General features: G+C 37.8%; 1 protein-coding gene across 1 annotated transcript in view; it reads right to left on the bottom strand.

Annotated features, from left to right (window-relative positions):
• The window catches only part of FAT4 (FAT atypical cadherin 4), a 174,282-nt gene that overhangs the window by 51,691 nt on the left and 98,005 nt on the right, over positions 1 to 24,586 (bottom strand). Inside the window, exons 5-7 of the mRNA XM_019628416.1 lie at positions 19,518 to 20,440; positions 18,707 to 18,881; positions 1,017 to 1,197 (exon numbers count right to left, since the gene is read on the bottom strand). Of these exons, the coding sequence (XP_019483961.1) occupies positions 1,017 to 1,197; positions 18,707 to 18,881; positions 19,518 to 20,440 (1,279 nt within the window). The remainder of the gene's footprint in view (positions 1 to 1,016; positions 1,198 to 18,706; positions 18,882 to 19,517; positions 20,441 to 24,586) is intronic.

The following is a 24,586-nucleotide window of genomic DNA, read 5'->3' on the forward strand; positions in this document are numbered from 1 at the left end:
GCGCATGGATCCCTGAACCCTCAAATGCTCTGTTCTTTCATAGCCATTTAACCCACCCTCATCTATCTAACATCAGCCTACAGAAGGTGGGGATGACCAAAAATACTTATGTCTTTCACACTTGTCTCTGGAAAATCTGGAAATTGTTATTTCTTAAAGTGTAAAACGGGAATTAAAAAGGGGACAAAACTAAATCAACCAAATGTTACAACTCATCTGCTTTCTCATCCTCTCTGAACAAGGCACCATAGCATATCTCCATTTTAAAAGGATTTAAGAGGAATGAAATCCACTTTGTAAACTTAGAAAACACACACATTCTTACTGGGGCTAGTGGTGGGTTAAAAATGGCCCAAATCCTCTGACACTCCTCCTGCCCAGAGGCAACGTGCTTTCTCCTTCCTCCCTGGGATCTGCCTGGCCACTTCTGCTGACACAGTGTTAGGAAGGGAAGCTCGGACACTCCAGGCCTGGCCTTCAAGAGTTCCGGCAGCTTTCACTTGAGAGCCCAGAGCTGCCATGTAAGAAGTCCGACGACCCTGCTAAGGGAGGAAGCTCACTGAGAAGCCCCGAGACCACAAGACCAGACAAGGGCCTAGCTGACCATAACCTTCTAGCCGTCCCCGCCAAGGCACCAGGCAGGGGTGAAGCCACCTTGGACCCTCCAGACCACCCAGTCACCAGGGAAATACCACTGAGTGTCACCAGTCAACCACATGACTCAGAAGACTCTCCCGCTGAACCCTGCCCTCATCCTGAACTATAAAATCATGAGTTATGATAAAAATATAAATAAAATTAATAAATGAAATAAAAGTTTAAAACAATAAATCAAATCATTATTGTTTTAATTCTCATTTTAGGCACAGTTGGTTATTCAACAATAGATCACTACAATAAGGCTATGTGTTAACATTACAAAATACCTAGCAAAATTAAGCATTATGTTCATTTAGTCCAAAGACTCATGATTAATGAGAAAAGTAATCAAACTTCACAAAGGGAAGTGCACTGACCTGATAACTGCGTTTGTTGAAGCATCAGCATCCGAGGCATTTACCAACAAAACGTCTGTTCCTGTCGGTGCATCTTCAGGGATTGTGGTGAAATACATTTTACTGGCAAAAGTGGGGACATTGTCATTGACGTCATCTACTATGACATTGATTGTTCCAGTTCCAGTCAGGGCAGGGGATCCTAGAAGGAGACACAAATCAAGCCTTAATATTTAAAAATAACAAAAACAATAACAGATTTAGCAATAAGTAGCTGTAGGCATCACTATTGAAGAGAATATAGAAACATCTTCAAGTTAAATCTCTGAATATAGACAAGCAATGGAATGATTTTTAACTTTCTGACAAAAATATTTTCATTGATGAACTAATATTTCAACTCTTTCCCACTGATACTTCACAAAAAGAGTCCATCAACTTCTTATTCTGTTTCAAAGGTGCTGATTCAACAGTGTGGAATACAACAATATCATTTAAACGCCACAAAAGAGGCACTGCTGGTTTCTCTGAAATCACATTAAAATAACTGAAGCCAGATTTGGAGAATACCCATGGGCATGGAATCGCTGGCCCGCTTTGTGTAAATGAAAGCAGTCTGAAAAACTGTATTCCTAGCTGGGACTATCACTGCTAAGGTCAGAAATTTCAGCTGGGCTCCTGGGGTCTTCAAATCCCCCTTTCTGTACGAATCAATATTTGTTTGTAGAAAAAATAAGCTGCAGGTTATATCTCAACACTGTGATCTTCTGCTTGCTGGAAACAATATTAGGTCAATGAGCTGACTTGAAATCATTTTTGTTGCATTTATTTAGAATTTCACATGAATGTGAAACAAGTCATTTTGATTTCCTGTTTCAGCTCTGATATCAACACGTAGTGAAAACCCAACATTTCACAAAGCCTTGGAGACACTGTCTGCACTACACAGTTAGACTTAGCGGTGAAGGTCAGATGCCCTGTTTGGTTAGATTCTGTGGGTTGTCCCACAACTGAAAGGCAAATCATCTGCCTTTAGTTATGTTTCCAAAATCATTTTCAAACTTTAATTTGTCAAAATAGAAACAGTGAAGATCTGTTTAACTTCGTACCTAAAATAAAACAAGGCCACAGACCTAGTGAGGAAGCTGGAATCTGATGCCTGTGGCTCGGCTGTGGAGTGTCCACCTCTGGCCAAAAGCCAGGTGTGGCTAGCAGCTGGACAGGTGTGGCTCAGTGGGATGTGCTGGGACCTGGACAAGCTGAGCCCAGAGAACATCGCCCGGCCTGAGCTGCAGGAAAAGCCCACCTGTGAGGGACCCTAGCTATTTGACAGTTGAAGTTTGTGGGCCATTCGAAGACAATGATCTTGTCATGGGTTTCAAATTTCTCACAAGGGACATATTAAAGCTAAAATAAATATTTTCAGGGGTATTACTGATGGCCAATGTTTGACCTAAATCTCTTGAATGCGTGTTTAATCATATACAATTTGGCAAAACGTATATTAATGATCTGAATCATGTTAGTATTTCTCCCACTGGTTGAATTAGAAAAAAATTTAACTGGAGAGAATCTGTGCATTTGTGTGGACAAAAGGGAATGGCATGGGAAGAAGGTACCTGTGAAGAACTCAGGATAACTAATCAAGGTCCCAGAGGCAAAGGATGGAGAAGTAGGTAGGGCTCTGGTATCTCTTTCACTGACGCTGAGCTCACTAAATCTCGGTCTCCTCTGGTGTAAGATGGGAATAAAATGAAGAGAATCTACCCCAGAGAGGTACTGAGGGACTGTAACATGCTTAGGAAAATGCCAGCGTATCGTTAAAATGCATTCCGTATTAATCATTGTTCTTGTACTTGTTTACCAAATAAGAAAAATGGAAAACTGACATGTAAAAGATCAATTTTTAATCTAACAAATTTCCGGGTCATCGTTCTCAGAATTTTTCTTCCCCCATGCAACTTTTGACTCAATCCCATGACAATGTTATTCAGGAAAACACTGTGAATCATCCTTTCCTTTTAAGGGCTCCCCTGTAGGATAAACATATGAGAATCTAGCTCTCCAAAATCCCATACTGGCTTTGTGGAAGACGTGTTGAGCTGCAAATCTGAAAATACAAAACTTGAGTATTCTGATATGCACATTAGTGTCTAATCAACTTGCTTACACTTTTTAAGAAATAACCCAGTAAGTGCCAAGCGAAGGTTCTATCATGGGTATTCTAAAGCGTCTGATGACACACATATGGAAAACCACATAAAGTGATGACTAACGCCTTTGGTCAGGAACATGTGATTTCTTTCTTTGTCTATAAACTACATAAATATTGTTGCTGATGTGTTTTCTAACTTAGTAAGCAGAAAGAAAAATGCTATTTACCCAGGAAAATATTCATAAGTTCAATCCCACTGTCTTCATACCAGAAGACACCTAAGTTGTTTTAGGAGATTTAAAAGCACACCAGCGACAACAGATGGTTCTGGCTGGAGAAGGCCCAGTAGGTGATCCCATATCCACATGGGGCCTGTTCACAAGCATGATGGCCCCGTCGGTGCTCCTTCTCCCCTTATTAGCTGCCACAACCAACTCTGTAAGTACATGGGCTCTACCCTTCCTATTTTCCTCTCGTTTCGAGAATGGATAACGTGGGGCCCACATTCTCCACTGCCTCACTTCCTGTTGCCTGAGCACCCGTGCCGGCAGGTCTTGTTTTTTTTGTTTTGTTTTTTTTCAATTTTACAAGGAAAACCTAACAAAGACATTGTTCTAAATCAGTCTTTGACTGAGATTTAACTAACCCCAAATTTGAACTCGGCCTGCAATGTTTCACTTTTATTCTTGGGGTAGGTCTAGCACCCACACCACACTCCAGCCTCAGACTTGTCCCCTGCTGGCATGAGCTTGGGAGTCACTGCCTCTCACCATTAGGCAGCAGAGTGGCATCAGGAAGGAAGTGGGATACCCTCGGTTTCCAGTAAGTCCACTTCTGCAGGCCTCTTCCCAGATGCAGGGCTCCCTCTTATCTGCCGATTCAGGAGGAAGCCGTGTTTTTGTTCTTGCTTTTCTGTTTGTTCACTTGTTTTCGAACCCTCCCTCTTAACTGTGTGAAGTGGTCTAAGGAGGTACTTATGTTCCTGGCTCCCAACACTTTTTTGGTTGTATCCCACATGATGGGGTGCACAACACTCGCTATTATTTTATCTTCACTCCAGAATGCTCTGCTCCAGGCTGACATGTCCAACTGTATGCTACCTCCTCTTGCAACTTACCTAAGCGCCCAACATTAGTATGTCAAAAATGGAAATCATTATTCTCTGTAAACTTAGCCCATACATCCATATAAATTGAAATACCTATGTACTCGTACATATACATATATACACAATTTGTATATATATTATTGAACACTTATTTGATACTAGATCGATGTATGTGTATTTTATATGTTACTCATTTAATATGCAGATTCCATGAAGTAAGTATTATTGTTTAATTTTTTAAGTAAAGAACTTGATACAAAGCATTTAAGCAATTTATTTGCATTCAGTCATAGTGGGCAGAGAGAGAGCCGATTTTGAACACTTAAAAAAAATATTTTCTCAGTTCATTAGGCTCAGATAAGCTATGCCACTTTGTTGCAGATGTTTTACTCTAATTATTATTATCAATGTACTTCTGCCATATCATCTATTAGGTTGTAATCTGGTTGAGAGCAGGAAGAATACTATTTAATTCGTCTTTAAATAAACCCATAATGCAAGACATTAGGCCAGGTACTCCATCTGTATTAAATTTTTATTTGATTTTATGAATGGAAATCTGGTCTAGTGACTATGTGGCTGAAAGTTCAAAGAGATGAACACTCCTGGAAATATCCATCTGGGAATGTAGGCCTTAGCCTAAGCGTGGAGTCACAGAACCGGACTGCAGAACAAACGTCAGCGTTTTGGAGATAGTCTACTACTTATAAACAGAGTGTCTCAATTAATCCTGAGTCCCCTGAGAAGAATACACATACTATGGATTATGGTATGTGGCCAATGTTTAGCTTGATAATGATGCCAATGTTTAGCTTCATAATGATGCATTATATAGGTAGTGGTGTAATAGGGCAAGACTGTTCAATTTCATCTGGGATTATTTATAAGAGCCAGATGCAGTCTGAAAGAAGAGGCAGGATGCAAACACAGACTCCTGGTAGAAGACAGTAAGCCAATGAAAAGAGTATAAGATACAAACAAAATAAAAGGTCAAGGTCTCAGAAATGTATGACTGTAGAGGCTCAGAGAGTGCAGTGGACATTTGAAATACAATTACAGTCAGAAGATGAAATTAATTTAAAATTTCAATTTGTAAAATTATATGTATTGTGTATATACGTGTGTGTGTGTGTGTGTGTGTGTGTGTGTGTGTATAAAATGAACATATAGGTAAATTGATGGGAACCTTCTGAAATTTTTAGAGCAAATAGCAAAGAATACATATGATTTTGAAAAGCATTTTTTAAAGTGTATAAAAACAAATCTCTCTCTCTCTCTCTCTCTCACACACACACACACACACACACACACACACACACACACACACATAAAAACACAGGAAAGACTGTGCACAGCTTGATCTTCCCATTATCCATTATATTGGGGTACTTTCAAGCTTTGTGGAAGTCATATTTTGTATTCTTGAATTTGGGATTTGATTAAACTAGTATTGCCTTTTAACATTGGTGCTTTGATAAGCTCAAATATATCAATGAATGTAGTTGAAGGAAGTTTAAAATAAGATTTTAAGAAGAAAAAAGCTTCAGGCAAATGCTCTATCAGAAAATACATCTTCAGTAAGTGTAATGAATGAGTCTAAATGACTTAATAATGTTCAACCTGCAGGCAGATTACATTTTTTATGTCAGCTCCTATGAATTAAACATATTTTCCTGAAATATGAAAAACTACTTGGCAGAAATAGAATTTTTGCTGAAATGAAATTTGTTGCTTTGCAACAAAGCTGATTCCATTCTTGACATCAGATATTTGGTGAATGGTTCCCCTGACTGGCAGTGTTTTTCCCCGTGAAATGTGTTCTCACAGTAAGAAAGCCATCCATTGAAAATGTATTGAAATTCAGCCATTCTATACTAATTTTGAAGATGATGTGGTTAGATTTAAATTTGCATCCAGATAATGTACAAAGCAAACAAGTATGGAGTATTTTAAGTATGACCAATGGCTTTGTATTTTAGAAATTCCATTTTATAATACAGTTTATTCCTGCTAATTAGTTATACAAATAAGTTTATATAAATTAGGTATATACACTTAAATAGCTCCTGATTTTTTTAATTCTGAAAGAATATTTATCAACAACACTATATTTTCTTAATATAAATTCTTATATAAAAGAGGTGACAAGGAAAACTAAAGAAACTAACAATGTTATGAAAATGGCATTGTTATGTTGTACAACTATGTGAATGGACTTAATGCCACTGAACTGTACACTTAAAAATTGTTAAAATGATACATTTTTTGTTATAGTTTACCATAATTAAAAAATATATAAACTAAGATATAATGTTAACTAAATATTTTATCCCCCACGAAAACCATGTCACAAGGAATTACTTTTTAGAGGACATTCAAAAAGGCTCTCAATACATATTGAAACTCTGCAACATTAATGGTTACCACCAAATTCTAAACACAATCTGCCTCCTGCCTACTTAGTGAAAATGTCAAATTACATATTTATGGAATATTTATCAAAATAGGCTACAAAAATGATAAAGTTTGAACAGAATAGAGGACTTTAAAAAAATTCTTCACTATGAGTTCATTCCTTTCTATAATATTTAAAGTTTACCTAAACTGCTTTTTAATATCACAAATTGTTTACTTCCATTTCAAAATTGTGTTTCCTTGATGTACTCAGATTTATAGTTTATATGAAGAAAATGAGGAATAAAATGAAATTATTTTATCAAATTTTAATTCTCTTCAGCATAATGGCAATTCTAGCTCTTATTCAAAAGAATTTTGGAAGTTAAATATTTTTTGCATTGTTATCTGAATATACAAATGAAATTCTATATAGGAAAAAGTTTTTCAGCTGATTTAAAGAAAATAATTTAATTAAATGATTTATAATAATACTGATGTCACTAAGTATGGTACAAAGTCCTAGTAGAAATAAGATGAAGTAAAATAACCACCAGTCATCAATCCTGGAAACAAAATTCCCATCTCAGAAAAAAATTCTCTATTAAAGTAACCAGATTAGGCCCAGCGTGGAGTCGCGCCTGCTAAGCCCCACGTCAGCAAACCGGAACCTACATTTCTATACTCGGCTCGCCCAGAAAAGGGAGGCCTGCTCAGCACGGTCCCTGACCTCGCCCCAAACCTGCACTTTGCCCTACAGGAGGAACGGAAGCCTGCTTTCAGCACGCAGCAAATGCCCAATGGAGCTTCCTGTTCCTGCTCTCCTTTGTCTCCAAAAGCCTCTTGTCTTGTATGGCTCTTCAAAGCTCCTTTACAGCTGCTAGATTGGACGCTGCGTGAATCATGAATCATTGATTAAAAGCCTACTAGTTCAGTAAATTGTGGAAAGTTTTTCTTTTAACAACTCCATTGGAAAGAACATAAGTGAAACAATTAATTTCCAATAATTGAAGGTAACCCAGCACTGTCCGATGTATGAAATCATTGGTGCCTGTGGAAAATCCTCAAGCAATTTTCCTTATTAAAAATGTCCATCAAAATAGACAAGGCAAGCTCTTCTCTAACATTTTCCCACAAATAATAGGACAAAATGCAATCTTAGTGACAAAAAACAGCAGTCTTCAGAGGTAAAATGTCATATTCTACATTGCTGACCTTTCTTTGATCACAGAGCCATTTGTAGGAAAATGACCCTCTCAACTCAACAATGCGACAGACAGTATTAATTCAAAATGTCATCATCCTCACCAAAAAAATAAAGCATGGCGATTAGCCCTTTTAGTTTTTAGAATTAAGTTTTGCAAAAGCATCATGTTTCTCCTCCATTAAAAAGTAATTCCCAATCCCTGCATAAGAATGAAGTTTATTCCCTCTTTCAGTCAGATGATAAATGCCCTTAATTAGAAATGCTGATAACTGAACTTTTCCCCTTAGACCTATTCATTATGCTGACACATAGATACTTCATAACTAAGCCTTTTGGCCAAATCTATTGCCAAAATATCCTTATGTCCCTTTAGTATATTAGACAGAACACAGATAGACAAAGGATAATATATTTGATTTGTGTACAGGTTAATCCCCCACTCCCAAATTAAATGCGTGCGTGCGCGCGCACGCGCACACACACGGCCCAACTGACTCACTATATGTGCACGTACGTCTATGTATGTCATGCATATCGTATATTCTTAGTATAATTTCAAACATTTGCTTGGCACTCTATGCTTTATGAAACCCTTAGATATGCATTTCCTGATTTGATAAGGAGAGCAAGCCTTTGATTTCAAGTTTATTAATATTCTTATTTTACTAGCTGTTTTAATGACAGAAAACCGTAAGTTGGTGTCTGTTGCTTTATTCGCTTCATAAGCCAATGTGCTTTTTAATATAAAAATAATATGTAACCCAAAGAGCAGCAAGTCTTATAAATGTGGTCTATATAAAGGATAACACGGTGGACAAGCTAATCGGTGGGAAGCAGTGAGTAGCGGTTAACAAATTGTCCCCCTGATGAGGCTAATGGCTTCAAATCCTGTTTTCACTGATAAAGACCCATACGCTAGGACAGGTTGCTTACCTTCTCTAATACTGTTTTGTTTCTGTTTTTCTTTTAATCCATAAAGCTGAAATCATAGTATCTAATTTACAGGGCTGTTGTGAGATTAAATGGGATGATATACTACAAATTCTGGCATATACAAGCACTCAGTATTCACAGAATGAATACCATCTAAAGGTTATGAATTTCCAAGTTGCATTTCTACTCAAATGTCCTCCCTGAGAACTAAACTTTCATATCTAACTATCTACCTGACATCTCCTCTGGATATCTCATAATATCTACAATAAAACATATCCAAAAAGAATTACTGATAATCAGTCCTGAATTCTTTTCTCTCTTCATCTTCAAATTTCTCGGTGCGATAACCTAGGACTCACACTTGATTTCTCTCTTTTCCTAACTTCCTACACCTCCGATTCCACCAAGTCCAACTGGCTCGACCTTAAAACTGGATAAAATATACAACTACTTGACACCCCCTTTCATTGTCACCTGATTTCAAACACTGTCATCTCTGGCAGAGACTTGTAATGGCCGTTTAGTCATCAACTCTATTTCTCTTCTGGTTCTCCACACCAGCCACACAACAGATCTTTCTCAAATCGCTTCTCTGTCCTCTGTTCAAAGCCCCAACAAGGCTTCTTCTCAGCTCTTTTGATAAAATGAAAGCTCTTTACCCTGACCTAAAGGGCCCATGTGATCTAGCCTCGTGGGCACCTTCTGAGCCTCTTCCGCACTTTCATTCTTGGCCCCTCGCTGTTCTCTGGACGTGACAAACTCAACCCTGCCTCAGGGCTGTTTCATCTACAGGCAACACTATTTACCCAAAGCTTCCCATTTCACTTCCTTAACTCTCCATACTATCAAAACTAACACGTGCAATGTCTCACTCTCTATCCACTTAACCTGCTTTATTTAAATTCATAGTACCTCACTGGTGCTCTATACATTATATTTTGATTTAATGTCTATCGTTTTGACTAGAAAGTAACCTGTATAAGGATGAAGATGTGCACTTTTTCATCACTGTATCTCTAGTACCTAAAAGGATATATGGAAAGACTGTTCTGTAAATATTTTCTAACAAAACAATATCAAGATACCTGTTACATATTAACACATTGTGGACCGGTGATTTGCATCTACACATAAAGGGCGAATGTTTCCAGAGGTATCACACCCTCAAGCACTACTAGGGTCTTTGATGAGTATTTTCTGAAAATTTCAGTTCACAAAAATAGTTAGCGAATTTGTTATAAATTTTTAAATAAACACAGTATAAAAGCTGATTTCAATGGTTTAAACCCCAGGAACATGCATTTAAAGAATTTAAATGCCCTGTCCTCAATGTGTTTTAATACAGCTTATTAGAAGCACAGTCTCATTGACTAGAATCAAAATTCACTTATAAAGGCCCCGTGGCTCAGTTGGTTAAGAGCTCGCTCAAGAGTTTGAGCTCTGAGCAACAGCGATTCGAGTCCAGCCCGAGCTGAGCAGCCTCTGAGCTGCCAACAGGTAGCAGGATGGCTCAGCTTAAAAAACAAAACAAAACAAACAAAAAAATTCACTTATAAGGACTATTAAGTTAGCATCATAATTTGATTTTAATAAATGCAAAATGAAAACTGGCAGTGATAATTAGCAATATCATCATCTTCCAACTGTAAAGACTAATGAATTTTTAATGTCTCTCCTACTTAGCATTGAATTTGAACAATGCCTAAATTTAAGCTTATTTGCAAAAGATCAGTATTGAAGTTTCTGATTGAAATTAATTTGGCTTTACTTAAAAATATTTTGAAACATTAAATTTATTTATTTGGAGAAAGAAAAATAACAGTTCAATGTTTTACTCATTAAAGTACGATAAATAGCAGATAAGAAAACAACTCTTCAAACTGCATTTTTGGAAATCTGTGTTATACAGGGAGTCAGCAGATCCTGGTTTTAAAATGTAGTACAGGTGAGCAAGAATGCAGGTGAAGGTGGAGCTCCTGGGAGGTGTTCTGGACTCTACCACTCTGGGCCTATCATTCCAGACCTCCACTCCCTGATCTGGAAAATAAAGGTAACGGGCAGGCTCGCCTCCAAGGTGTCTCTGGCTAATCAAGTCATCATTGTACGTGAGATTTCTCTAACATCATTTTATCATATGTAATGTAAGTTTTCACATACAATTTTTTCAATCCCTTTAAAAACACCTCCATATTACACACTGAATCATAATTACTGTAACACCCTTTTCTTGTCCTATCATCTTGTTTGACCCCTTTCTCGCATATAATTCAGTCCCCTGAAAGAGTAGTGGCAGATATTAATGGCTCACAGATTTTGAATTTACTAGTGAGGGCATGAGATCATCTTATGTTAATTTTTTTTTCCTAAGAGAACAGGAAAAATTACTTGTATAGATGTATATTTATTGGCATGATTTCTTAAATACCAAAATTTCCATAACAAAAATCGCAACAAGCAAAATTTTTTATATTGTTTATGTAAAGTCATGGGCCCTTGTATATAAGCTATATAAAGGAAGCCAAAACCACATATCAGATATCTATTTATTTTGTGGCTGAAAAGGTGCTGTGTCTTTGGGCAACATGGAAGGTAAGCAGCACAGCGTGGAGCAGAGATAAGAATTACCTGGAAACATGTAGTAGATAAGAGAATTGAATGAGAGCCAGAGGTCTGAGGAAAGTCATGAGAATATTGCTCAAACAGTATTTTAAGCACCTGAAGCTGAATTAAAGCCATAAAATGCTTCAATGGGTCCTTACATATGACTGCAATTTATCACATCATACTAAACACCATGGAGCGCTGAACACTGGTGCTGCTTTTCAAAGCAGAGGTCAATTTTAATGACCACAATCAATGTAGCAAAAACTTCTGGGATTTCAGCCATGAGTTAAAAAAAATTTGCACTTCTCCTTTTCGTAGGTCCTTTGAAAAATTTCAAGTAATAAATATATAACAATAAACTAAATAACAGTATGGTAAATGAATATGAAATAACAATTGCATGTTGAAATAAAAGGATGGTTATTAATTGATAACTATCATTTTTTACTCACTGAATCATTCATTTATTCAACAAATGTTTATTAAGCACCTGCTATGTCACAGGTTCTGTTCTGGGTGTTTCCGGAAACTCAGTTTTGAACGAGACAGGAAGTTTACATTCCACTGGAACGATGATAGATATTGATGGGGTGAACCAATTATACATACTCATGTATATTATATTAAATATAAGCATATAATTTTAGGTAGCAATTAGTGTAAAGAAGAAATCACAAGGTAAGTGATGGAGAGTGACGCTGGAGAGAGGGTAAGCGGGGCCATAAGACTGGCAGTCAGATGCGTCCTTTCTGAGAAGTGGACATTTTACCTACATATAATGATAAGTGACGAACACATGAATGCGGTGTCCCTTAAAACCACAACAAAAACGGCACTGGCAACTTGCAGTTAAGTGTTTCGCAATTGCTATCCAGAAGTAAGTCACCTCAAATCATAGTATCTGATGATTTCTGCAGCCTCCTGCATCGGCTGACTTCAGCTTATCAACATGAAGACACTACACACAGAGCTGGGAGGTGACAATGGTTGCACCGGCCCAGTTCAGCCTGATAAAGGTGGCCGTGGGCAGTGATAGAAAAGGTCAGATAAGTGGACACAGGCCAGGTCACTTAACGCCATGTGGTCAATGGTAAGAAACTGAGGCTTTATTCTTGGAAATGACTGAAGGGCTTTTAAGCAAGCGATGGGGCATGATGATCTAATTCATGGTTTTCAGTTTATGAGCTGCTTGTTGGAGAATGTACTGTGGGGGAGTACAGTTAGGGAGTCAGGAAGCTATCATATTAGCTCTGGTTTAGGCTAAAGTGGTGGCAGTGAGAAGGAAGAAAAGTGGATAAAATTCAGGACTTTTAAAAAATATATTATTAGAAGCAGAGTCTACTTGTAAATGAACTTATTAAATGTGGGATACAGAGAAAGGGGAATAAAAATGATAACAAGGTTTGCCTTTAGCCATTGTGAAATTGTAGACAGAGGTTATTTACAGAGGACAGAGAGGTAGAAAGAAGTCAAAAAGTTTTATTTGGCCTTACTAAGCTTGAGATGCCCAGCAAACATGCTGACTAATATTAATCACTAAAATAAATCATTCTCTTATTTATTCCTGCCAATAAGTTTTTCAAGTAGGTATTAGCATTTCCCTTCTACAGGTTTAAACATGTCCAAGGTCATGTAGCTTAAAAATGGCAGAGGTGGGATTTTTAACTGTAAAGCTATGGATTTACCTCTGAGATATACAGTAATACCTTGGTTTGTGAGCACAATTCATTCCGGAAACAAACTACTCGTATTGCAAGACATCGCTCGTTTACCATGTTAAAATGTATTAGGAATGTTTGGTCATCTTGTGGAACACTAGCAAACCACGTTACTTGCAATCCAACATTTTACTGTACTTACATTTTGTAAATTAATTCTCTGTAAACTGCTCTAGGTTCCCTGATAATCCTCTGCTACTTACAATATTAGAAACATCATCTAATTCATTGCACATATGAGCAAGTGGTAAGGAAAATTCTTGTAAAGACGCTGCTTGGGAACAAAAGGCCAAACCATGTGAAGGGCACTGACGGCTTTAGAGCCAGTACCCCTCGTAGCAGGAACCACCAGGGCTCTCTGCATCACTGCACCGGATTGGAGCTTCAGCTCCTAGGAATTTCTACTTGCTACAGTCCATGGCTCTAGAAGAAATAACAGTAAGAAACAGAGAAGGAAGACAGGATTATCCATATTTAGAGTTAAACCAAATATCATCTTTAATTGAGCTATAGTCTCAACTCATTAAGTTGCTGTTTAGTAATTTAATGCTATAGGGAAAAAAACGAAGGTAGAATTATGATGCTCTGTTCTGGTTTTGTTAGTCAGTAATGTAACATTCAGACCCCCACCACACACACACACACACACACACACACACACTATAATGTGGTTTGGTAGCTCAATTTAGGCAGTAGACAGGAGCAGCAAGCGAGTTCCCAGATATGCTACTCTATAGCCAGGCAGTCAGTAAATAAAAATATGATGATAGTAGAATGCTAATATTTTCCCTAAAAAAATATTCAAAGATTTAGAGGTTTGCTGATAAACAAAAAAATGCTGCCTTTTCAGTTTCTGCCACGTTGCCAAAGCTGACCCATCTTTGGACTGACATCAGGTAAGGATTTAAAAAGAGTAAAGTAAAAGTGATTTGTGAGCTAAGGAATAAAACTGTCAAATATTTCTTCTTGTTTAGAAGACTTTGATATTTTTCTGGTTCTTAGAACACTGCTAATTTGAGAATAACATGGCATCTGGGATCTAAAAGCTGTCATATTTTTCTGAATTTTCTCATGTCATCTACCCATTTGACTTTTAAATCATAGCAGTGAATATGTATTTTACATCCTGTATCAAGAGACTTCATTCCTGGAACATAGGATTAAACTGCCGAATCTAAAGCCTGATATCTAAAACTCTCACATTCTCCCTTAAAATGGTTATTTATGATGCCAAAAGTATGCGTAGGAACTGAACATAAAATCATGGTCACATATGAGTTTTCATGACTTTAAGATCATCTAGTCCAGCCTCCCTCACAATTTCTGATTGCTTTCTACATGATCTCTATAAATGATCTTCAGACACCTAATTTCACACGAGCGGCCTCAGAAACACCAGTCCATTTCAGCGCAAGTCAAAAAAGAAAAAGAAAAATGGGAAAAAAAACACTCCTAAAAACCTGTGTTTTGGGGCAAAGTTCAATCAATTCTTTAATTTCCAGGACCGCCAAAATCTGTGGCCTGAGGTGCCAGTGCTACTGGGTCTTTTCTCTGCTCCCCATCATGCTCCTTAGTGCCATATTTAAGGCCCCGAATGACAAACTTCCAGATACCTTCATTTTACTGATAATCTGAGTTTTCAGTCTCCATAACTCCTAACTCTCCTATCTCAGAATCTACACACACCTGGTCTTCACATTTCTCATGTAATGGCAATAGTCCTTCCTAGAAATTAGAGTTATATTTCTATTACGTGTCCTCACAGTAAGAATTCTCGGTCCCCGATTTGCCTCAGAACCAAGGCTATGGGCACCAGGAGCTCACAATCTGCTCCCTGACCCAGGACTTGGTTCTGGCTGAGTCTGCACGGTTAGAACCATGTTTTACCGAATCTCCTGAAAGTTCCTCGCAACAGGCTGAGGCACCCCTGCCTATCAGAAGAGAATGTTTTGGCGTCATCACTTCAAGTCTCCTTTCCTTCTTGCTTTCTGCCCTCATGAAATGTCCCTTTTGTATCGTCGTTTTGATGGGGAAACAGCATTACCAGTGGTGGTTAAGCTTACTGGCTAGCCCGCGAAATCCTCCTTCATTATGATTTGACTCAACTACAATTTTCAAAATCTGTGGTCTTTATAAATGGTTAAACACTGACTATGCAATTTATCCTTTGGAAGTTTGAAAAGCAATATCTGATACACAAAAGAAACTCCTAATGTAGTAATATCAAAAATGAAACTAATGTGAATTGCAGTTAAAAAACGTTTTTTAGGGTCGGCAAGTGGCACATTGGTTGGGAGTTGGCTTGGAATGCCAGCTCTGAGCAGCAGGACCCTGGTTCTGCTCCCACATGAGGGCCAGTGACGCTGCGCCCTCTACAGCTAAGATGGTGAACAACAGCTCAACCTGGAGTTGGGCTGCCGTGAGTCGCCAGTGATGGCGTAGGCTGCAGTGGGGCTGGCCAGCAACTGGCGTGAGCTTTCCTGAGCTGCCCTGAGCCACCATGAGTGGCCGTCCAATGGCCAGCGAGTGACTGCCTCACCCGGGAAGAGCGCAATGATAATACCAACATGGGCTGGTGAAGCGACGTCCTCCACAACTAGACTGAAGAACAAAAAGGACAGCAACTTATCTGTTCCCCTCCCCCAATTCCCCAATAAAATCTTTAAAAAAAAGTTTTTTAAACCAGTCTATTATTACTATTTTTTTTTAGCTGAGCCATCCTGCCACCTGTTGGCAGCTCAGCAGCAGCTCAGCTTGGGCCGGGCATCGAATCACTGGTGCTCAGAGCTCAAACTCTTGAGCGAGCTCTTAACCAACTGAGCCACTCAGCCGGCCCTTATTTTTTAATAAGATACTTATGTGGTAAGGAACAAGGCAAATACTTCTAAGAACTTTAAAATGTTTAAATTGCACAGATCACGAGTCTCAGTAAAATCATTACATACACTATGTGATGGGCATATTTAACAGTTTAACATGGTGTATCAATAAAACCTTATAATAAACTATTTGTAATTACTATTATCCCCATTTTACAGAGGAAGATACTGAGATTGCGAGAGACACCCTGCCTGAATCACAAAGAAAAACATGACAGTACCTGAATTCAAATCGAGATCAATTCAAATTCAAAGCTTTTATTATTATATTATGCAGACTGTTACTGAATTTGCTTTGCAAATAAAATCATTTTAGAAAAGAATTTTTTTTTCAAATTTTACTTACCTACACAGTAAAACCTTCTGTAAACCCTGAACCTGCAAGTCAGATATGCTAGGGTCTGCATCCTACTGATACTTATTAGCTGTATAATCCGAGGCAATTATTTAACCACCTGAGCTTGGATTTACTGTAAGTGGAACTAAAAACACCTAAGTCTTTGAGCTGATAAAGAAAAGTAATGTGTAGAAATGGTTATTGTCTGTAATACCTGGAATACTGCATGACACAGATGGCCAAATATCAAAAACAAAATATAAACACACACAAAAAACACTTGCTTCCCTTTCACAATATCCCCGGCCCTTAGCTGCATAAACAAACAAAATGATTCTTAAATTCTCACAATTACTTGGTGGAAAACAGGCACTCTGTCGACATGGTTCCTTTCTCTGCCATGGCTTTTGACTTAGAATGTACCAAAGTACAAGTCCTCTGATGGAGAGCGTCCGTGGGCTGTGCCCTGCTCATCCCAGGTCACCCCACTGCTCCTCTGGCTTACAAACACGTCCCACTCCCCACCTGGGGTGACCTGCATGTGACACCCTTGGGCAGCAAGTTTGATAGTGACTGACTGGTCCTTTAGCAAACGGGACTCCAGGGCCTGGGTTTTCCTCCCCGGCATCATCTCCACAAAGGGACCCCATTGATGCGTGCCTAGAATGGCCCACACGGTCCCAGCTGTAACTGGACAGAGAAGCTGAGGCTGAGATGTTTTAGTAATCACCTTGGTTCTAAGTACCTGAATCTCTACCATCCCTGCTCAGTTTCACCCTCTCTTCACTCCAAGTAACTCCTGAAATATGGGACAATTGGAGCAATAGGGCAGTGGCTGCATTTCTCACATGAGAACGCTCACCCTTCGTGCCCGTTGATCACAAAGCATGGTGCTCACTGCACATTTAATGCAACATCCTTTAGGTCAACCTGGTTACCACACTACATTCTGCTCGTCAGTTTACAGGATTTCATAGTTCCATAAAATCAAAATGGTCATTCACACACATTTAAAAAAATAGAGAAATTTGCTTTCTTTCATAAAGCAATAGTCTCAGAAAATTACACTCCCAAAAAGTAAATGCAATCCATACAGAGCGAGAGCAGTCTCAGTTAATAGTAAGCCATGCTATCATCTGAATACTTCACATAAATCTATCATTACTCGTAATCTCAACATTTCCTCCTCTTTCATGTGAACTGGTGAAATAAAACAATATATCATATACTCTGAAACTGGTCATATAGAACAACAATATTAATACCTTACATTTATAAAAAACATTTCAATAACAATAAAAAAACAATTCATTTGAAAACTCAAAGTTTTTCTTCTGTATTAGTATCCATACATCTGTATGAGTGTGTGCGTGTGTGTGTGCGTGTGTGTGTGTGTGTGTGTGTGTGTGTGTGTGTGTATAAATATATATACTTTAAGTTCAGTCATTTGAGGTTCTAACAAATCAGCCATGGTTTAAAACAATTTCAACACAATTTTTAAAAAACATATCAACATTATTAAATTCTTTAATAGTAAGTTATGACAATTTTTATAAATGTTACATAAGGACAATGTACCATAATTCATTAATATTTTGGAAATCAATGATTCATTCAGTCATTCATTTATTCAACCAATATTTAAGCAACGGGTATTTATGCCTTTCTTCAAGGCATACAAATTCTTTAAAAATGTGTAACTGTTTCAATTTGAATTAGAAGTGTTCAATATTTATGAACAGAGTCAATATATATGCAATACAAAATAGTGGTAAACATTACTTTTTTTAGACAGATTGTATTTTATGCTACCTACTATACAATTTTATGTAATCATTATTTCCGACACTAAAGCTAATATACTGCTTTTCATTATTTCCATGGTAGTGCACTACATTGCTAGTTCAGGGAGAATGCTGAGCTCTCACTGATACATTTTTTGGAGCTCTGTGGGGCCTCATCAAATGTCTATTACAGCTCCTTAAAATTTTGCAGAAACTAAGGTCCAATAAAGTAGAACTCTAACCCACTCTCTTATCTCCATAACCAGTTACAACCATCTGGATGTTTTCAAAGCTAAAGTACTTGAAATGCCTCATGGCTCAAGCGGTAGAGTACCAGGTCGCCCCAGAGGCACTCCTAAGACATTTTGTCTTAGGAATAGAGCTTAGTTTGTAATGTGCTTAAGCCCTTGCCACTTACATATAAATCTCATAAAGTGATGCAAGTGCTATAAATTATCTAGCTACAATAGGAGTGTCAAGCATCAGTAAATTTCAATAAGTATTTAGTTTAATGGCAGACAAAAATACTTTCATTGGGTCATATTATGAAGACACTTTTCACAACCAAACAAGGTTATAACAGACTTACCTGAATCCGTAGCTGTGATCATCAAGACAAAGTGCTCCTCGGTTTCCCGGTCCAAACTCTGTGTTACCCGAAGTTCTCCACTAGCTGAGAGGGTAAACGCGCTGTCTTCATTACTACCGAGTAGGACATAGGAGACTTTGCTGTTAGAACCCTGATCATCATCTCTCGCTACCACCTGCAGGAGAGAATAATAAGGGCCATGAATAAGGGTAGAGCTAGCATAAGGTATACCACCAAATAAAATGTATCATCAAACATAATGAGGTAGAATTATACTTACTGATAACAAAAGGTTCCAAAGTCACAGTTTTAAGTTTCAAGTAAAAAAATTAAATGGTACAGAGTAGTATGCATTATTTGTATAAAAATATGCATAAAACCAATGCATAGTATTTTGGGAAGGCTTCTCAAAAATTTTTAACGGCAGTTTCATCTAGGTAGTTGGATTTATAAAGGGGGAAGGGTGAGCCGTGTTTGTATCAAAATTTTCAAACTTTTACATCATTTGATTTTCTTGCTATGTACAGATATTACTGTTATAGTAAAACAAAATTAAAAATACAGAAATACATAAATTTGTGCAGCATGAGTATATACGAAAGAACATCATTAAAATGCAGTATTTAATCTACAAGGAAAACAACAGGTTCTGAGGTATAATTTCCATTAACCATTCCTTGTCAAGATCCGCCATATCTGCAATGAAACAGTTATGGATGAGAATGAGGAAGAGGGCGGGGGAACTTAACACCATAGTTACATTCAGTGTTTTATAAGGAACACAATATTTGTTTTCGTTAAATATACTGACCTGAAGAATTGTTCTAGGCAGAGTCCCTAAATTCTCAGGGACATTTACAGAATATGGAGATAGCTCAAATATGGGAACAAAATCATTAATATCCAGTAGAACAATGCTGACAATGGAAGTATCAGTTCTGGGGGTACTGCCCCGATCTGTTGCCTGGACAGTCAAAAAGTAAGTTGGGGTCCTTTCTCTATCCAATGGCTTCACCACAGTGATGGCACCTGTGACTGAGTCGATCCGAAATTCCTGATTGGCGTTACCGTCAACGATGCCATAACGAACCTGCCCATTGGTCCCTTCATCGCTGTCTGTCGCGCAGACATGTATGATATCCGTTCCAGTAAGTGTGTTTTCATTAATCTCCACTTTATATGAAGTCTGCGCAAAAACAGGGCTGTTATCATTGATGTCAAGTACCATCAGCACAACCTCTGTGGATGAAGAGAGAGGGGGCTGACCCTTGTCTGTAGCCACCACGGTCAGAGTATAGTTCGAAACCTCTTCTCGGTCCAATTCTCCAGCAAGCCTCACTTCCCCATCGATGGTCCCGATACCAAACTTGCTCCCCAAGGGGTCCAGCAGGGTGTACTCAATATAACTGTTTGGGCCACTGTCTGGGTCAGTTGCTTGAGCTTTGAAAACAATCGTATCAATAGGTGTGTTTTCTGGGACATATGTCAGCTTCGGGGAAAGGAAGGCTGGTGGGTTATCATTGACATCCAATAAAATAATGGAGACTTGAGCTGTGCTGGTGAACCTGGGGGCTGGGGGTTGTGGCAGGTCATGCACCTGGACGACCAGGTTGTAGAAGGACTGACTTTCCCGATCCAACGCATTCAGAACCGTCAGCACACCGTCCTGGTCCACTGCAAACTGCCCCAGGCTGTCCCCCGAAGCGATGCTATAAGCCAGCTGGGAGTTGATCCCTGAAATGACAGGGAACAAATTCAATTTTCTTCAGTGTGTGCCAATTGCAAACTAAGCTGCACCAAAATTTTTATAATATGAAACTGTGTATTTGATATATGATGTCTCCAAACACACCTCATGGATGACTTAGCTGCAGTTAATTTTCTTTGTCAGTAATACATGTGCATAAATCTTTTCCTGGTAACTTTTGATCTGAAAAGATGTTTACAATCTGGTGAACAAATGATATATATACTACTTGCTATTTACTATGGTGTTGAAAGCTTAAATTATACAAGTGAAGAGGAAAAAGTATTACAGAGAGTGGATGTCTTTATACATTTCCTTATTTCTATCACATAATTCCTGAGGGCTCAGCATTAACAGTGCCACACTCTATACTATTAGCCCAAAATGTATAACTTCAGTAATTTATTGAGGCCGACACCAATTTTCAGAGGAGGGCAATAAAATTTTCTGATGTACAGCATTAGTCATGGATGCTTTAGGTCAACTTTTACATTTCTTGTCAGACCAATAAGTACTTTTTAATTCCTATCGGGCACCTGGCTAATGGCCTTTGTGAAAATAATTCTCTCTCAAATTTTATCATGAATATTTAATGTGTTTTAAAATTATTTGAAGGAAATATTAGCAGTAAAATTATACATGAAAGGCTCCAAATATAAGTGCTAACACAATTACTGAGCTATATGTATGTGATATTTTATCTAGTTTTCCTAGGAGCACGTTTTATTTTTAATTTAAAAAATGATATATAAATCCTCATTTCAGAAAATGATGGCAGACACTCTTCTAGCAAAGATGATGTAGAGAATGAATCAGCCTGTTGTTTTAGTAAATAATTTCAAGGCAAACAACAGGGAAACAGTGAAAACAGAAAAATGTGCTCTCCTGACCCAGAATATTCTTCCCTTCACTGGCCCATCATGTCATGTGCATTTTTATATTTTACCATAAAAAACACTGGGATATTGGAGGATAGTATCAGATGTGCTTTGAATGTATAATCCATCCTTAACGAAGATTTTATACTCTGAAATTTTATACTAGGGAAAATCTACTGAGTTACAGAAATCGCTTACAAATAGCCCTTATATTTCTGAAGTTAATTTCAACTATTTGGGTGTCAGAAATGATGTCCACTCTTTGCAAAGAGTCTTCTAGAACAATTTGATCATGCTTATTCACTTTATTTTCTTGAAAATTACTCTTTCTCAGGACTCCATGAATACTTTTATCTTTTGTTGAAACTCGTCAAGTTACTTACAAAGGGAACTTTTAGTTAAGTAATGGGATTTTCTTTCACACCAGGGAGGGCTGCCTGTTCCTTTTTAAAAATTCTAGAATTACTCTTTCCCTTTGATTTCGATGGTCTCTATCAAATGCCATTTGTCTATATATTGACGCAGACAAAAGAAATATTTATGAAGGTAACTTTCGAGTACTGGCTCGTTCACAAAAATGTCGAGGATAAACAAGGGTTGAACAGATCTTTGAAGAGGTAGGATATTCCCCTTAATTATGAGTTGTGGCTTTTAATCTTTATATTATTTAAAACTATTTCACAAGTGAACAAAGCAGAGGTTATAAAGTTCAGAATACTTAAGACTCTGAGAATCAAGAAAAATATGAATAAATACAACTAATGGAGACCACAGGTCAATTCAACAGCAGGAGATAAAGAGAAATTTAAGATCTGGATAGAACAATGTCAACAGCCTACTTCAACCCTCCACTTAAAATTCCACAAGTCTGGGGGAAGGAAAGTTCCACCCACCGGTGCCAAAAAAAGATCAACTGGTGTGCTATATGAACATATTACTTTCTAAGGAGATACACACACATATATAAGTGTATATGAATAATTAAAATTAACTTGATTTAATGTATATTAGTGGGATATATATAAATATATATTGGTTTGTCGGAAAAGTCATGATGTATTTTGTCTGCTTTTTAAAGGTCATTAATTTATATAAAGAACAAAGATCAATCAATGATATATTACCCATTTTGTTTGATAACCTTTTGCCATCTTTCAGTGAGCTTCATAATTCCTCGATCATAGAAGGACCTGCCTTTATTTGCAAAAACCTGAACAACGTGCTGATTTACAGCCTCATCTGAATTGAATGTTATACCCGCAAGGAGTTTTGAAGAGAGTGAAACAAGTGGAAGTCTGATGGCGCCAGGTTAGGTGAGTATGGTGGGGGTGGCAACACATCCCATTCAAGCTCCAATAATTTTTGACAGGTGATCAAATTTGTTGTGTGTCGTCTCATGTTGTCGTGATGGAACACAACTCCTTTACAATTAACAAGCTCTAGACCAGCGGTTCTCAACCTGTAGGTCGCAACCCCTTTTGGGGTTGAACGACCCTTTCACTGGGGTCGCCTAAGACCATCGGAAAACAAAAAGATATTTATATTACGATTCATAACAGTAGCAAAATTACAGTTATAGAGTAGCAACGAAAATAATTTTATGGTTGGGGGTCACCACAACATGAGGAACTGTATTAAGGGGTCGCGGCATTCGGAAGGTTGAGAACCGCTGCTCTAGACATTTCTGGATGATGAATTCATTCAAACTGTCCAACTGCTGACAATACACATTCAAATTGATTGTTTGGTTCCTTGGTAGGAGCTCGAAAAACACAACATCTTAAAAATCCCACCACACTGAGAGCATAACCTTCCTCTGATGAATGTCTGCTTTCGACGTGGTTTGAGGCGAATCATCACGTCGGGCCGAGACCATTTGTGCACCATATTGTTGTAAACAATCCACTTTTCATCACCAGTTATCAGTTGTTTCAAAAAAGGATTGTTTTCTTCATGTTTAATGAGCATATTGCAGATGTTTATACACACCATCAAATAAACTTCTTTGAGTATATGCGGAACCCAAATATTGGGCTTGCTTACATAACCCAGCTTCTTCAGGTAGTCGTGAACGCTTAAATGATGGATGTTCACTGTTTCTGCAATCTCTTGTGTCATGTAATGTGGGTTTGACTTGATCAATGTCTTTATTTTGTCGTCATCAACCTCGGTGGGCCTCCCTGACCGAGGAGCGTTGTTGAGATCAAAATCACCAGCACGGAGTTTCATGAACCATCGCCGGCACTGACATTCTTGTAGAGCATTGTCACCATAAACTTTATGCAACTTTTTACAAGCTTGACGAGCGTTCTTCCCTTCATGGAAGTAAAACAGTAAAATATGGCAAAAATGCACAGTTTGGTCTTCCATCTTAACCTGTTGTAAAATCTCCAAAACGCAACCAAATCGCTCAATTTTTTTAAAAAAATGAAGCTAGAACTGTCAGCTATCAAATGACGTAGCAATAACATAGATGTGAATGACTCTAGTACTTCCAAAAATGAACTAGTGCCATCTGTTGCAAACATGTGTCATGGCTTTTCCGAAAATCCAATATATATATATTACTCTCTAAGGAAATTTTCTGCATTTCCTATGGCTAAATACTTCAGTGAATATTGAATTCTTATTCTTTGAGGCACAATTCAGACATGCCTATTATTGAAAAAGAAGCTTTGAAAACATCTGGATAAAAATAATACCAACAAACAGAGATCTAAAATTTAGTTCCATGCAAGCATATAAAATCTTCCATGCCCAAGATCAAAAGCAATTACAAACACTGACAAAACTGCACACAGCTACAAAGTGATGGCCTAGCAGTTCTACATAAATCAACTGGAAAGCAAGCAACTAAATCAATGATCGGAACCCCCTTATCCACTGTGTATGCTGCTTCCTTGAGTAAACAACTAAACTGCAGAGGCAAAAAGAGAACATGATACCAAGATTTTATAGCCTTGTTGTAAACAGCGTAGCAGCCTCTTTGTAGGGAAAAAGTTTGTTGGATAGGTGAGTGGAGGAAGTAATAACCATTAAACTTTAACTTGAATTGTGAAAAAAAGAAAAAATCAATTTTATATTTAAATTCATACTGATATATTGTTAACAATATTAAAAACGAACCAACGGTAACTATCATTATCTTTGAGAAAAAGAACATAAAAATATTAATTAGTTTTGCACAAAAGATCGCCACACCATCTAAAAACCATCTCTCATCTCTGGAATAGAAGCCTCACTGCTGTAATTACA

The sequence above is a fragment of the Hipposideros armiger genome, unplaced genomic scaffold (assembly GCF_001890085.2).
Source record: "Hipposideros armiger isolate ML-2016 unplaced genomic scaffold, ASM189008v1 scaffold_1, whole genome shotgun sequence".
NCBI classification, from domain to species: Eukaryota; Metazoa; Chordata; class Mammalia; order Chiroptera; family Hipposideridae; genus Hipposideros; species Hipposideros armiger.